Source organism: Gadus morhua, chromosome 8 (genome assembly GCF_902167405.1).
Source record: "Gadus morhua chromosome 8, gadMor3.0, whole genome shotgun sequence".
Classification (NCBI taxonomy): domain Eukaryota; kingdom Metazoa; phylum Chordata; class Actinopteri; order Gadiformes; family Gadidae; genus Gadus; species Gadus morhua.
Window position 1 is genome coordinate 4,337,722 of NC_044055.1, and position 15,638 is coordinate 4,353,359.

Here is a 15,638-nt window from a genome sequence, read left to right on the forward strand (position 1 = left end):
CAATCACAGGTCTCGAGTCGCCCCGCCTCTCCTCACCACGGCGCCCTTCCAGCCAGGCCCTACTTATTAGCGCCAGCTACAGCTAGCCTAGCACAAGAAGGCACAACATGAGGAGAAGACGGGCGTCTGGACTACAAAACAGAGAGAAAACCGTAACTAAGTCGAGCACTCAGTCGTAAGTATGTCCGAGTACAACCGAACACCGGTCGCTCACCCCAGAAACCCGAGCACGGACGACGGGGAGAGCGGCACGCCGCGCTCCGCTCTCCCCGCCGTCTGTACTCGGTTTCCGGGGTGAGCCCCTCTCTCTGTGCACACGGCACGGAGGTCCGCGGTGCAGGGTGCACACATCCACCATGTGTACTCCCCAATGTTGTTGATGTGATCCACATCCCGACGCATGCTGACTGCCCGGTCGCCGTGCACGATTTTCCCACGTTTTGCGGGGATCACTAATGCAATCACTGGCCATATGCAACCGGCTGTAGGCGTAGGCCCGAGGCACACTCTTCCTTCAACCGGTTGGGTTTAAGTACACGTAGTGTAAGAGGTGGTTGGAGTCAAAGGAGTGGAGAAGGGGACAGATTTGTGAAACCTGCGTTGCTGTTGTCGATACATTGTCGACTGTGTGTGTGGGAGAGTATCGGTATAGTATATTCCTCGGGGTGATCATGTGCCTTGTAACCCCCCCCCCCCCCCCCCGCACGCACGCACGCACACACACACGCCTCCCGGAGGATTAATTTATTATTTACAGGACGTCAAACTGACCAACTAAGCTTGACCAGCCAGCGGGATTTACTCAACCACTCGTGACTATTTGTGTCGTGATTTATGAACCAGGGGTGTGATGGTCGGGAGGAGAGCAACGGCCGTGCTGGTGGTGCTCCTGTGCCTTTGGGGGGGCGGTGTGCCGAGCGGTGCCCTGGCCGGGGCAGTCGAGTGTCCCACGACGGAGGGGGTCGGACGCTCCGGGGTGGACATGCCGTCAGCTGTGGTGGACATCCAGAAGGCGGAGTCGAGCCAGAGACACCACCTGGAGGCTCTGTTTAACCGGTGGGTTGGTGAGCGTCACGACCACAGCCTTGATTTGTTTACTAAAGAAATCCATGGAATAACCCCCCCCCATATTCATATTTTTTTTACAGTATGGCACACTATCAGTATCCTAATGTAGCAACATCCAATGTTTAGGAACAAATATAGTTTCTTTCTGTAAAATAATATAAAGATTTGTTTCAAAAATGGTAAAGCTAATACAGGGGGTTGTTGCGGAATTGGGATCGTGGGGAATTGTGATTGTGACTCCTATACCACATCCTGTGGTATAGGAGTCACTCATCCTGTTCAGACACTTCCCCTGTGGATGACGGGAGGCTCGTGTGGTTGGCTGCGTCTGTAGCGCTGTTGTTGTCTTTGAGTGGATCTCTCAGCCTTGGAATCTGTTTGTGTATCTAGCATCCTTCAATAACAAAAAGCCGTCGGAGTGCTTTACGTAAGGAAATAAACCTCTCCACGGTGTCCCGTGGTTGGAGGAGGATGTACGACGGGGTTGTTATCCGCCTCAGAAGCACATTATCTTCCAATGAAAGGACTCTTCTGATTGGTTGATCTTGTAACAACACAGTTTCCGTCAGCGATTAGATATTGGTTACTTTCGTTCTTGCCGTTCAATCAGCTGAAAGAAAAACACTGTTCCACGGTGCTTTGTGCATTACATTTTTTGCGTTGTCTGGGTAACAAGTGGTTGGCTGTTGTTTTTAATATCGGATGCGTAGTTAATCGATAGAGGTGTCTCGGGAAGGAAATCATTGTTAAATAATTAGTATTTAACAATAATATAATAAGTATTTAACAATGCTGTGGTATTACAGACGTTTATAGAATCACGTTTTTAAATTCCTTTTTAAAAGAACAACTGATGAAGGGTGATGCCTCGAAAGAGACATGCCAAATAAACAAAATGGTAAAATAATAAATAAGCCGGTACAGACCATTTATCTAATACAATCCTGAGAACGGAAACGTTTTGAGCCTTGACCTTACCTGGAGGATTTGTGGAGGTTTGTTCCTGGTATGTGGTGGGTGGATGACCACTAAACGCTGGATCCTCGTACCAGACCGCCGTCTGGGGGTTCGGCCCTCAGTAGGGAGGGGGCTTATGTATATATCTTGCATGTCTCCTGTGGGTCAGTACGGATCAACGGGCGTAGCTTTTGTAAACGTTATCCAAAGCCGCCGAGTTCACCGAAAACAGCCGTCCCACCCTCTAAAGCCCCGGTGGTTAAAAGCACGGTTCAAAGGAACACAGTAACGCCGCTCCTAGTCACCGACAACGCAACAAAAACGTTCTCACGTCCCGATAAAACGAGGTAACGGGAGGGAGCCTATTCAAATAAGATGGAAAAACTCTGTCCATTAACTAACGAGTTAATTGGTTGGCTAACGATGTTCCTGTTGACCCCTTCCAGCTACGGGGAGAACGGGACCATCTCCCTGGCCTCCCTTAAGAGCCTGCTCCACAACATCGGCCTGGACCGCGTCCGGACTGTGACGGTCCAGCACCGCCACCATCACCACCACGGCGACCATCCCCACGGCGACCATCCCCACGGCGACGACGATGCACACAACCTCAGGTAGCTGCGGCTAAAGGAGTCGATGCCGTGATGATAAAAGTTTGCAGGGGTATTGGTCGTAGGACTAGATGATGGGAGCAGGGTTCTTTTGAGTGGTTCCTCCCAACACAACACTAATGGGTCGTCATGGTGATGTCTGGTGTCATCGTCATGGTGAGGCACCAGGAAATGACAACTTCCTGGTGCCATGGAACCACTACCTGGTTCCTTGTTGGTAGTGGGATATCGTAGGATGAAAGTGCCATGAATACCAGACAGTTTGTCAGGGATTTAGGGTTTAAAGGTTCTGGGTTCGATCCCCCACTCTGCAGACAAAAGCCGTAGGATGGCAGAAATGTAACCCCTATGTCTGCTCCTTGATGGGCCGATATAACGTAGAATCATGACGTTCGCTCCTATCATTGGCCTCGGACGATGGCGTCGACCAGCGGACCACATGCACTAGGGTTGTGTTGAGTTAGCTTTCCCATGATGCTCCTCTCCAGCTTGACGCTCACGGACAGCCGTCCGTCGATGGCAGCGCGGCTCTCCGACTCGCCCGAGCAGCAGGCTCTGTCCCTGGGGAGAGGACCGGGCGCCGGGCACCGCAGGCGCAGGGCCGACGGCGACGGCCCCACGGGGCGCGGGCTGGATGGGGACCACCACCACCAGGACCATGACGACAACGATGACCCCCATCACGACCATGATGAGCACCATCGGGACCCCCTCGATCAGGTCCACCGGGACCAGCCCGTCCACCACCACCACGGCCACAATCAAGACACTGATCACGAGCACCACGATGGGCACCGCCGCCTGGGCCTGGGCGGCCCCGACACGGCCCCCGACCACAGTCTGGGCAGCACAGAGGTGCTGTGAACACTCACACACTCACCCACTCACTCCCTGTGTGTATAGCAGTGCTCACGGCCCATGCTCTCCCCCCCCCCCCGCAGTGTCAGAACGCCTCGGAGGTCCTGAGGACCCACGGCATGGCCCGGGACGTGGCCCTGACGCTGGGGGACTTCCGCTACCTCTGCCCGGCCCTCCTCCACCAGATCTCCTCGGGGTCCTGCATCCTCCACCGAGACCCTGCCTGGCACGGAGCCACAGGTCAGCCCCCCCCCCCCCCCCCCCCCTCCTTTACTAATGCCCGGGGCTGTTGATTGGGCGCTACGAATGTCTGTATCAAATGCGTCTGTACGTAGCTCATAGCCAATCGTATCAATCATACGATCGATACGATTGTATGTAGAGCGACAGAAATTCTTTGTAATTAAATAGTTTAGCCAGAAGTTGCTATTTTTTTTTTTCCGAATATAAGACAGCCTTTTTTCCCCTCGAAATAAAAAAATTAATATAAGACGACCCTCCAAAAAAGTCGGGTCGTCTTATATTCGGGGTCTTATATTCGGAGCGCAGTTTCTCTTCTTCGCCTCTACATTTAAATGTTAATACACATTCGCGGCCGCAGGTGGCGCCAGGAATTGGTTCCTGGAAGAAGTAGTCCAGCGTCCTTAACAACCAGACCAAAGTGGGTCAAAAGTGGGTCAGGTCAATCAACAACAGCGGAGGAGCTATGTTGCCAATTTTTAAATAATGGTCGTCAATAAGGCAGAGTCAAGTAACAACTGCCAAGAAGTTCGGGGGCAGGGAGTGTAACGTAAGAAGATGGCGAGCACCAAAACAACGTCTCAAAGACGCCAACAGTCGGCGCAAATCCTACCGTGGTCGCCAAAGTGGCTGTTTCAGTGAGGTTGACCGGAGAGCTTTTGAATACGTCAGAGAAAACGCACTTTGGGAGGAGCCGCTGGAAGCGGAGCAGCTGGGGAGCGATGACGGCGATAGTGCACACAGCAGGGCAGAGGACATGTGTGAGGGATAGAGAGACATCGGAGGCGAAGTTTGGCGAATTTTAGTTAAGTTTAGTTAAATATGTGGCCTGTATTTTCTCTGTTATTTAAAAATATTCACAATGTTGCTTGATTATTGCTTGATATTCATTTTGAATCATACTGTACATATTTTGCCTTGAAAGTGCCGTGGCCTTTACTGGCATTATTATTATTGTCATTAATATAACAAGTGTTTAATTCACTGAAGTTCTTTGTTCTGCAAATGTGGTCTGCAAATCTTTTTTTCTAAATGTTGAAAAACGGGGGTCGTCTTATAATCAGGGTCGTCTTATATTCGGACCAATACGGTACTTGGAACACTATCTAAGGCTGCATCGAAGGGTGACTTTGCGTCTGCTGCCATGTTGGCTCCATAGATATAAACAAACTACAAGCTTCGGTGTGTCGCATAGACCTCGTCATCGTATTGCTGTCCCCCCCTTTCTGTGATTGGTTCCTTCACTGAAGCGAAAATCAGATCCATGGATTCCAGGCTGCCTTGCAGCGCGAAATGAAATCGCACGCAAGGCAGCATGGCTATACCAAGGCTAATCTATTGTCACCAATCAGAGCATCTCTTCCCTGATCGGTCTGGCAAACACATCTGGCCTAGGGATGGGCCGATAGTCGATTCTATCGACTATCGACGATAGATGGATTCCATCGTCGATCGTCTCAAGTTGCCGATAAAAAGGCGATAATTATATTTTAATAATTAATATATATATATATTTTTTTTTAAAGCACTGTGGTAGCTATTTTTACAACTTAAAAAGCCCCGCAAATTGTAATTGAAATAACTGGCACCGGTGGAAAACATACTATGTAGCGCTGACCTGCCGTATTCACTCACTGCTGCGAGAGGAGAGGGGAGGGGCTCGAAACCTACCGGTCTGCTCGCACGGCGAAATTACATCACACCCCGCTGCACCATTTCCGGGTCACAGCTGTGGTACATGAGGTGTTCGAAATCGTTCCCTATTCACTCACTCACTATTCCCTATAGTGTTCATGATATAGTGCACTACATAGGGAACGAACAAACGAGAATTCGGACACTACGCTGAACATTTCTAAACGTCATTTGCGTCAGTAAATGCGCCGGGTATTTGTGTGACGCAGACAGATGCGCCCAGATCATGTAAACAAACCGGGCACTCTCGAGGAAAGCTGGAGGTTGTATTGATGTTGAATGTTACATTTCCTTGAACAAGGTTTTTCTTATTAATTTTGAATGTTATATTTTCTTGTTAAATCCCAAATAAATGTGGATATTTCTAAACGAAAGCCGGAGACCTCTTCTTCTCCTCAGAAAAACACGACCGCATTGCATTGTGGTATATGGGAGTAACGCGTAGGGAACATATGTACACTCAGATTTTGGGTATTTTAAGTGCACTATTAGGGCATGAAATTAACCAGTGAGAATTCGAACAACACTACAAAAGGGCGAGCACCCTATATAGTACACTAGTATATCCGTGATAGGGAACTATTTCGAACACAGCTACGAGCTGTGTCATCAGCGTGTGTCATCATGACAGCGCCGCCGGCGCCGACGCATCGAAACTTAAATCAGCGGAGGCTCACGCTGTTCCAAGGGGAAGACCATCGTAATCGTTTTTAAGAAAAAAATAGAAAAATAAAAACTTTGAATTTTTTTTTCAAAGTGTTAAATTATTATAAATAATTAATATTATAAAATTATTATAAAGTTGCCCCCCAATAGCATCGACTATCGGCGATCGCTAGGGGGCGCTATCGGACGATGGAAGCTTGTGGCCTGTCAATCACAGGTGGGAGAAAATTCAACACAGCCAGTGAGCGAGTGAAAAAGTAAGTGTAATTTGCAATGTTCCTTTTTTCTCCTTCCAGGGAACGATTCTCGCACGCACAACCACAGTCGTCACGGTAACCACGATCACGAAGACCGACGGGGGGACAGCCGAAAGAGCGTCGCCACGGGTACGATTTGGAACCCTCCGGTCTTTTCCCACGCCGCATTCGCACCATACGGGGGGGAAACGGCGTAGCTGGAACAATTCCCCTTCCTTCAGAGACTCGGAAAGAGGGTCGCTGAGGTCGTACGGTCCCACGCAAACGTTATCTGGCAAAAAGGTTCCGGTCGGGTCTGAGCCGGTTATGTATTCGGGCTTCAATGACTTCTCACGATTCGGCAAAAAAACCACGTCAACAACAACATGATTAAAAAAATAAATGGCCTCCCACCTCGGAGGAATCGTTTATTTGGCGGCCTCTGGGCCCCGAATCACAGCTTCTCGGATGCGTCGCTAAGCTCGGGCTCGGACGTAGAACTCGGGTGACGTGGACGGCGCTCGTTGGTAATTGTGGTAACTGTGGCCTGACTGTGGACCCAGTAGGCCGCAGCTACCCAGTATTATGGTTTATGGTTACGTTATACCTTATGGATTTGTGTGTGTGTGTGTGTGTGTGTGTGTGTGTGTGTGTGTGTGTGTGTGTGTGTGTGTGTGTGTGTGTGTGTGTGTGTGTGTGTGTGTGTGTGTGTGTGTGTGTGTGTGTGTGTGTGTGTGTGTGTGTGTGTGTGTTATGGGTACGTTATATCGTGTTTGTTATGGTTTATGGGTACGTCATATCGTGTGCGTGTCTTATGGTTTATTGGTATGTGTGTGTGTGTTATGGATTATGGGTAAATTATTGTGTGTGTGTGTGATGGTTTATCTGTGTGTGTGTGTGTGTGTGTGTGTGTGTGTGTGTGCAGCGTGGGCGGGGGGCTTCGTGTCCATCACGGTCATCAGCCTGCTGTCTCTGCTGGGGGTCGTCCTCATCCCCCTCATGAACAAGGTGTTCTTCAACTTCCTGCTCAGCTTCCTGGTGGCGCTCGCCGTGGGCACGCTCAGTGGCGACGCCTTCCTCCACCTCATCCCCCACGTACGTCCTGGTACACCCCCCGTACACCTCACCCCCACAGGTCCAGCCCCCACATATGTCCTGACCTCGGCCCCTGCCGTTGTCATCTCATGACGGAACGTGTGGAAGAGGATGCTAGAGAGGGCGGGACTTTCAATGACAGATTTAGAGGAGAGAGAGAGGGCGGGACTTTCAATGACAGGTTTAGAGGAGAGAGAGAGGGCGGGACTTTCAATGACAGGTTTAGAGGAGAGAGAGGGCGGGACTTTCATTGACATGGGTTTAGAGGTGAGAGAGGGCGGGACATTCATTGACATGGGTTTAGAGGAGAGAGAGGGCGGGACTTTCAATGACAGATTTAGAGGAGAGAGAGAGGGCGGGACTTTCAATGACAGGTTTAGAGGAGAGAGAGGGCGGGACTTTCAGTAACATGGGTTTAGTGGTGAGAGGTGAGAGAGGGCGGGACTTTCGGTAACATGGGTTTAGTGGTGAGAGGTGAGAGAGGGCGGGACTTTCAGTAACATGGGTTTAGTGGTGGGAGGTGAGAGAGGGCGGGACTTTCGGTAACATGGGTTTAGGGGAGAGAGATAGGGCGGGACTTTCAGTGACATGGCTTTAGAGGAGAGAGGCAGGGACTTTCAGTAACTTGGGTTTTGCAGAGTTTATAAAGGTGTTTAGATATTGTGTATCTGTTTAAATACAGATGATGGTTAATTCTAGGTCCAGATGTTTTCCACGTTTAGCTTCAGATGTTGTCAACATTTTAGCTCCGGATGTTGTCCACGGTCACCTCCCAGATGTGAGTCTCTAACGTGCCTCCACCTTCTCCAGTCCCAGGCCACCCACCACCTCCACCACCACCACAACCACCATGAGGTCTCTGGGCCGGAGGGGGCGGGACCGGGTCTCCACGGCGACCAGGAGGAGAACCTGGACGGCGTGTGGAAGGGGCTGACGGCGCTCAGCGGCGTCTACGTCATGTTCCTCATCGAACACTTCCTGACGCTGGGCAAGATGTACAAGGACCGCAAGAAGGTGGGACCTCCTCTGCCTGGGCATCTTTGTTTCTGAAGCTTGCGTTGGGTTTGTTTTAGTATTTATTTATTTTTTAGTACCTGCGGTCGCGTGTGCTGCTGTTTTGTTCTTTTAATGACTAATTGGCCGCGGCAGAATGAAGTCGGCCGCTTGTTGTTACTGGTTGTGTCCAGTGGAGGCGCTGCTGTGCGCAACGTCGAATGAATCCCCGTTCCTCCTTCCAGATACAGAAGAAGTGGGACTCGAGAGATAAGGATCTGGAGGAGGTTCCCGCCCTGGAGGAGAACCACCTCAAGCCCCACGAAGGTAAGGAACCGCCGGGTTCTCCCCTCTCTGGGTTCTCCCTCTCTGGGTTGTTCTCTCTCTCTGGGTTAAGGTTAGGAGGGGGAGGGGGGGGGGGGGGGGGGGGGGGGGGGGGGGCGGGCGGGCGGTCAACCAACCAATCATCTGTAGGGTTGTGTTTGAGGCAGCCGGTCGAGAGGGCGATGCTAATGAGGTCACCATGGCAACGCTGTGCTCTGGGTCCACAGACGCCGAGGCCAACGGGGGCGGGGCCCTGGCAGAGGAGCAGCAGCTCATGCTGGCGCCCGCAGAGTCGTCGGCGGCGGCGGCGGCGGGGGCGGGCCACACCCGCCCTCCGGACGCGGCCTACACGGACCAGGACTGTGAGCACAAGTGCCACTCGCACTTCCACGACACGGTGGGCCAGTCGGACCACCACCATCACCACGACTACCACCACATCCTGCACCACCACCACTCGCAGAACCACCACCCCCACAGCCACGCCCAGAGCTACTCCCAGGAGCACTTTGAGCAGGTGGGCGTGGCCGCGCTGGCCTGGATGGTCATCGTGGGCGACGGCCTGCACAACTTCAGCGACGGCCTGGCCATCGGTGAGCCCTGTGGGGTACTTTGGTGTTAAGCTGTTTGTTCTTTACTCTGTGCTGCTACGGGGTCTGGCGAGCGGGTCCTGGTCCTGCCGCTATGGGGTCTGGCGCAGCGGGTCCTGGTCCTGCTGGTACGGGGTCTGGCGCAGCGGGTCCTGGTCCTGCTGGTACGGGGTCTGGCGTAGCGGGTCCTTGACCTGCTGCTACGGGGTCTGGCGCAGCGGGTCCTGGTCCTGCTGGTACGGGGTCTGGCGCAGCAGGTCCTGGTCCTGCTGGTACGTGGTCTGGCGCAGCGGGTCCTGGTCCTGCTGGTACGGGGTCTGGGGCAGCGGGTCCTGGTCCTGGTCCTGCCGGTACGGGGTCTGGGGCAGCGGGTCCTGGTCCTGCTGGTACGGGGTCTGGGGCAGCGGGTCCTGGTCCTGGTCCTGCCGGTACGGGGTCTGGGGCAGCGGATCCTGGTCCTGGTCCTGCCGGTACGGGGTCTGGGGCAGCGGGTCCTGGTCCTGGTCCTGCCGGTACGGGGTCTGGGGCAGCGGGTCCTGGTCCTGCCGGTACGGGGTCTGGGGCAGCGGGTCCTGGTCCTGCGGGTCCTGGTCCTGCGGGTCCTGGTCCTGCTGGTACGGGGTCTGGCGCAGCGGGTCCTGGTCCTGCTGGTACGGGGTCTGGCGCAGCGGGTCCTGGTCCTGGTGGTACGGGGTCTGGCGCAGCGGGTCCTGGTCCTGGTGGTACGGGGTCTGGCGCAGCGGGTCCTGGTCCTGCCGGTACGGGGTCTGGCGCAGCGGGTCCTGGTCCTGCCGGTACGGGGTCTGGCGCAGCGGGTCCTGGTCCTGCCGCTACGGGGTCTGGCGGGTCCTGGTCCTGCTGGTACGGGGTCTGGCGCAGCGGGTCCTGGTCCTGCTGGTACGGGGTCTGGCGCAGCGGGTCCTGGTCCTGCTGGTACGGGGTCTGCCGCAGCGGGTCCTGATCCTGCTCTGTTCCCAGGTGCTGCGTTCTCCGAGGGTCTGTCCAGCGGTCTGAGCACGTCGGTGGCCGTCTTCTGCCACGAGCTCCCCCACGAGCTGGGTACGCACCTTTTATTATTCACTCTGAATTAAGGAGGTGCATACTGCTAAATGAAGCTCAGTCATTTAGCAGTGGGCACCTCCTATATTCACCCAGTCATTTAGCAGTGGGCACCTCCTATATTCACCCAGTCATTCAGCAGAAGGCACCTCCTATATTCACCCAGTCATTTAGCAGTAGGCACCTCCTATATTCACCCAGTCATTTAGTAGTAGGCACCTCCTATATTCACCCGGTCATTTAGCAGTAGGCCCCTCCTATATTCACCCGGTCATTTAGCAGTAGGCCCCTCCTATATTCACCCAGTCATTCAGCAGTAGGCACCTCCTATATTCACCCGGTCATTTAGCAGTAGGCCCCTCCTATATTCACCCGGTCATTTAGCAGTAGGCCCCTCCTATATTCACCCAGTCATTCAGCAACGTTTTTTCTGCCGTATTGGTCGGAGCCTGAACGTGTGACTCCATTTCCCAGGGGACTTTGCGGTTCTGCTGAAGTCGGGCATGACGGTGCGTCAGGCCATCCTGTACAACGTGCTGTCGGCCATGATGGCCTACCTGGGCATGGGCGTGGGCATCGTCATCGGCCACTACGCGGAGAACGTGTCCATGTGGATCTTCGCCCTGACGGCCGGGCTCTTCATGTACGTGGCCCTGGTGGACATGGTGAGAACTGCGCTCGTACCTCACAGACCTGTGGTTCTCCAATGGGAACAACGCATCCCCCTAGGGGTACTTAAATTTTTTCGTTAACGAAGTGAACACTGCAACAGTTGCATGAAGCACAGCCCAATCTTCCTCACATATTTTTAATGTTCATCTTGACACTGCCAAATGGAACGCACAAACATTATGTTAATTAAAAAAAAATCGATGGGGGTAATTGGCTGAAAAGGTGTCCGAGCACTAGTAGCAACGTTTGAGAACCATGGCCATTGACCATATAGAAGGACCTGCTGAAGACCCTCGTGCAGACCCTTCAGGCAGGTGGGGGGCGAGAATGGTTGATAATGTCCATTCGACAAAATAAAGATGTCGCTCCCAAAGAGTTTTAAGATCAGTAGAAAATAAAATCGGATCAAACTAATGGATGACGTTGACTAAAACGAAATAAAGCACTTAGTCGTAAGCATTTACATTTTACATTTGCGTTCAGGGCATTTAGCAGACGCTTTTATCAAAAGCGACCTACAATACGTACATTTGTCAGAAGAAAGAGAAACTACAGTATATCTCTGTCGGTACAGTGAGGATGTTCATAGAAACAAATGTAGAGCACTTACCATCGCTAGTTACACAAAATTAAAATATCTTTAAAAACACCCAAAGATTTTTAAAATGTCTTAAAGAATCTTTAAAATCACACAATCTTTCGGGGGGTGGGGGCGCAGCTGTTTATTTGCTCTCTGAGGGGGGGGCTCACTCTCACACTTCTCTTAAACCCCTGGTTTAAGAGAAACCATGGTCCATGTATTTATCTCTGTCTAGTGATGAGCAGGCACTCGGGGGTGGACAAGTTTGGCTGTCAGGCCCTCAGCTGCACCTGTTAGTTCTTCAGGTGATGTTGAAGAGCTGACCGTGTGGCATAGTCACCTGCTGCTCCCCCCCCCCCCCCCTGCTGCCACCGACGGCTGTAGTGCGCTCCATGCTGGCCAACGGCAGCCACTGCAACCCGGTTGGTCGTCGAAGCCACAGGGAAAACCTTGTTTTTTTTGGTTTCTTTAAAGGTGACATGTACCACCAGGTGTGAGTGTGATTAGCTGTGACAAGCCCTTTGGAAATTCTGCCTCTTCTGACAACACAAGTTGGCGTGTCCACCTAGATGTATGACGGATAGATGAGCAACGTTTGCTACAGTCCACTGGGTAGGCTGGTAGACTGATCTATCCAGCACACATCTAGGTGGATTAACCCAAGGATTTTTAACGGTTAACCACACTCACACCTGGTGGTCAATACGTCACCTTTGACGTCTGGTCTTTGGGCTTTCCTTCAAAACAGGACGAGCTGGATGTTGTTCTCCGTCGCAGAGCACAAATCGTTGTTTTTTTTCATTGCTGCTGTTCCAAAATAAAGCCCTGGTCACCCTGGTGACCTTTGACCCCCTAGATGCCAGAGATGCTGCACAACAACGCGGGCGAGCAGGGCGTGGGCCACTGCGGCTTCTTCCTGCTTCAGAACGCCGGCATCCTGCTGGGCTTCGCCATCATGCTGCTCATCGCCGTGTTCGAACACAAGATCCAGCTGGACCTGGGCTACTGAGTCCGGCGCCGGTATTAGTCGGCTCCGGTCCACATCTCCCTGCTCCCTCCCTCCCCTCCGGCTCCTCCCCTATGCCTTGTTTTAAGTTCATTTTTTTTTATTTATGTTTTTTAGCTTGTGTCCCCCGTTCTCTGCTCCATCGCTGGCCGCTGGCGTTCTGCACGCTCTCAGGAGGTTCTGGAAGAGTCTCCCTCCCTGCCGGCGGTCAGAAGCCCAGCCGTGCTAGAACGATAGACCCTACCTGAGCGGACGGCAGCTCCAGTGGACCTTCGATACTGATACGGGAACCGTGGTCCAATTGTAATGCTAAACATTACACATGGACAAAGTTCGCAACTTACACTGCACTGTAGACCCAGAAGGTCCAGTACAGGTAGAACCCGGTACTCGTCAAGTACTGGAGACCCGGTACATGTAGAACCCGGTACTGGAGACGGATTACAGGTAGAACCCGGTACTCGTCAAGTACTGGAGACCCGGTACATGTAGAACCCGGTACTCGTCAAGTACTGGAGACGGATTACAGGTAGAACCCGTTACTCTTCAAGTCTTGTAGAGCCAGTACAGTTACAACCCGGTACACAAAGTACTATAGACCCAGTACAGAACTGCTGTAACACTATGTGTAGTCCTCTTCCCTAGACGGGTCCAGTAGGGTACATCTTGAAGCCGATACAGTACCTTCGGGCCGGTACAGGTTCATAGTGGTGCCGTGCTGTGATTTCATGTCATGACAAAACGTGTTACATTTTTATGTACATTAAGATCGCCAAATGTTTTTTGTTACAGCGTGATTTCTTTTTAATAGTCATACAAAGGTCATGTTTTTTTAGTAGTGTTGCAATACTTTAACCATTCTGTTTGGATTGAAACAATTGTCTACAAGGACGTATTTGATGGTATAAAGGTGTATTTAATATGATTATTCAACCATTGATCGATATCCTTCATGCCCCCAGAGCGAGTCAACTGACCTGTGTTGGGTATGAAGACCTTTTCCAGGAGCAGTATTTAAATGTTGTAAAGCTGCTCGTCTTCATTTAATTAAATGAAGAAGATGGCGCAGACTAAACTGTATTTTCTTTGTCACTTTGATCCAACTGGTTTTAGTTCCTTTAGGGTCTGCTGAGGTGGAGACTGTTCGGGTCTCTAGCTTCAAGTTGTAAACACTGTCGCTGATTCACTGCACTGTGTTGCTTGTTACTGCTTGACATTTTTGTTGAAAAATGGGAATGCATCTCATCGGAACAATGGCAGGGCATGTCAGTAATGACTGTAAAGGGCTTATTCTTATTTGAAGAAATTACAGACCTGCATTTGGCCATGCATGGGTCGCTAATGTACAAATACAAAAGTAAGTGGCTTGGTGTCTAAACTTTAATCAAACGTAACATTTCAATCTTCCAATATCCTCCTACCCCCAACATGCACTACTGAGTTGTTTTTCAAATTCAAACTGAACTTGAGGGACGTTGGTCACGGTTGAGCCAGTGCCATTATGTTTTAGAGATTTTTTTTATTTGATCATGTCTTGCCTTCTGACTGCTGTTAGGGCTCCACTGTGATAGCCTACTGCTGTTAAACTTAACGCTCCTCTCCTACCCCCTAACCAGTATAGATAAGGTACCTTCTCATTTTTTACTTTGCTTCTCATGCTTGATCGTACCAGGTCTGTGGGCCGCTTGGTGTGTTTCTGTGTTTGTGACGCTCCAGAACAGAATAAAGCTGCTTACCCGAGCATGGCTCTGCTTTTATGAGCTGATATGACCTAATAACGGAACCCTACAGCAGTGGTTCTCAAATGGGGCTACGTGTACCTCTAGGGGTACCGTGGAGTAGTGCAAGGGATTCTCCGATTAAATTTTATTTATTTAAAAAAAATGGTAACTTATTTTTTTTCATCCAGAGCAAGTTTAAATTCTGAAAGCTAGACGATAATAAATTGAGAAAATGGACAGGTGGTTGAAAAGTAAATCTGAAAACAAGGAGAAATGAGAATCCATGAAAAGCCTATCCAGAAATACCAAAATGCCGCCAGATTCAGGAGGAATACATTTTAATAGGATTCACCTCTACATGCTCTGACCCTCTAGGCTGGCTCCGCCCGCCTAAGTACTTCCGCTCAATTTGAATTTCCCTTCAGTACTAGGTCTGGACCTGCTGTATGTAATTTGGTTTTCTTGTGCCGCCACAGCGGCCACCAATCAGCGAACAGAGGGCGTGTCTGAGAACAATGACGATGAAGTCGTACGCCAGTTTGAGTTGTTGTTGTAGGTCGGTAGTTGATTTACAATGTGCAATTTTTCCCTGATAAATTAAATTCGACGAACAAAACCTGCAGCTGTCGTTGACGGACATTTTCGTGCAGACGCGCAAGGTGTTTGGTTTGTGTACAACCTGCGCGTGATTCCCGGCGCATGACATACGTCACAACTAAACGTTAGCGATTGGTTATGGCAGATCCAGAGTGGCACTGGGCAGATCCAATCATTTTAGACTTCAACAGACACCCGCCTTCAAGTGAGTTAACGTTTGTCAATTGATTAGGTCCAGACTCTCTGTACAAATGAAATGAAATGAAGTGAAGTACGAGAGTCTGGTAGATACAGGCTACTGACCCTCCCCTGGCGTTGGGCTTCTTTTGTGGAGAGAAATTTGCCAACAGTTGCATGAAGCACAGTCCCAGGTTTCTCACTATTGTGAGTATTTTCACCCTTTTAATGTTCAATATTTACGCTGCCAACGAGAACGCACATTAAATATTTTTGTTAATTTAACCCTTTTAATTCAAAAATGTTTTGAGCTTGTGAAGGAGGTACTCGGCTGGAAAATACATGTGGGGTACACTAGCAAAAGTTTGAGAGCGATTGCCCTAGACAGAGTATGCCTAGTCAATCAAACATTCTTAAGGTACGGCCACACCAACCGCGTTAAGGCCTAAATACACCGGCGCCGAAGCGCAGCGGCGCGCATTTCACGCGGGTG

At 51.1% G+C, this 15,638-nt stretch overlaps 1 protein-coding gene across 2 annotated transcripts; it reads left to right on the plus strand.

The window, feature by feature from the left end:
- The first annotated feature begins 26 nt into the window (after nt 1-26).
- Nucleotides 27-14,390, plus strand: slc39a6 (solute carrier family 39 member 6). Of its 2 annotated transcripts, XM_030362656.1 has the most exons (13): nt 27-175; nt 844-1,056; nt 2,472-2,639; nt 3,125-3,491; nt 3,578-3,734; nt 6,392-6,481; nt 7,257-7,426; nt 8,237-8,440; nt 8,665-8,746; nt 8,971-9,336; nt 10,312-10,392; nt 10,867-11,057; nt 12,501-14,390. In XM_030362656.1, the coding sequence occupies exons 1-13, from the start codon at nt 108-110 to the stop codon at nt 12,651-12,653; spliced, it is 2,310 nt and encodes a 769-aa protein (XP_030218516.1). In that variant the 5' UTR covers nt 27-107; the 3' UTR covers nt 12,654-14,390. The 2 variants fall into 2 exon arrangements, with proteins under 2 accessions (XP_030218516.1, XP_030218517.1); XM_030362657.1 differs by lacking the exon at nt 6,392-6,481.
- Nucleotides 14,391-15,638: the final 1,248 nt, after the last annotated feature.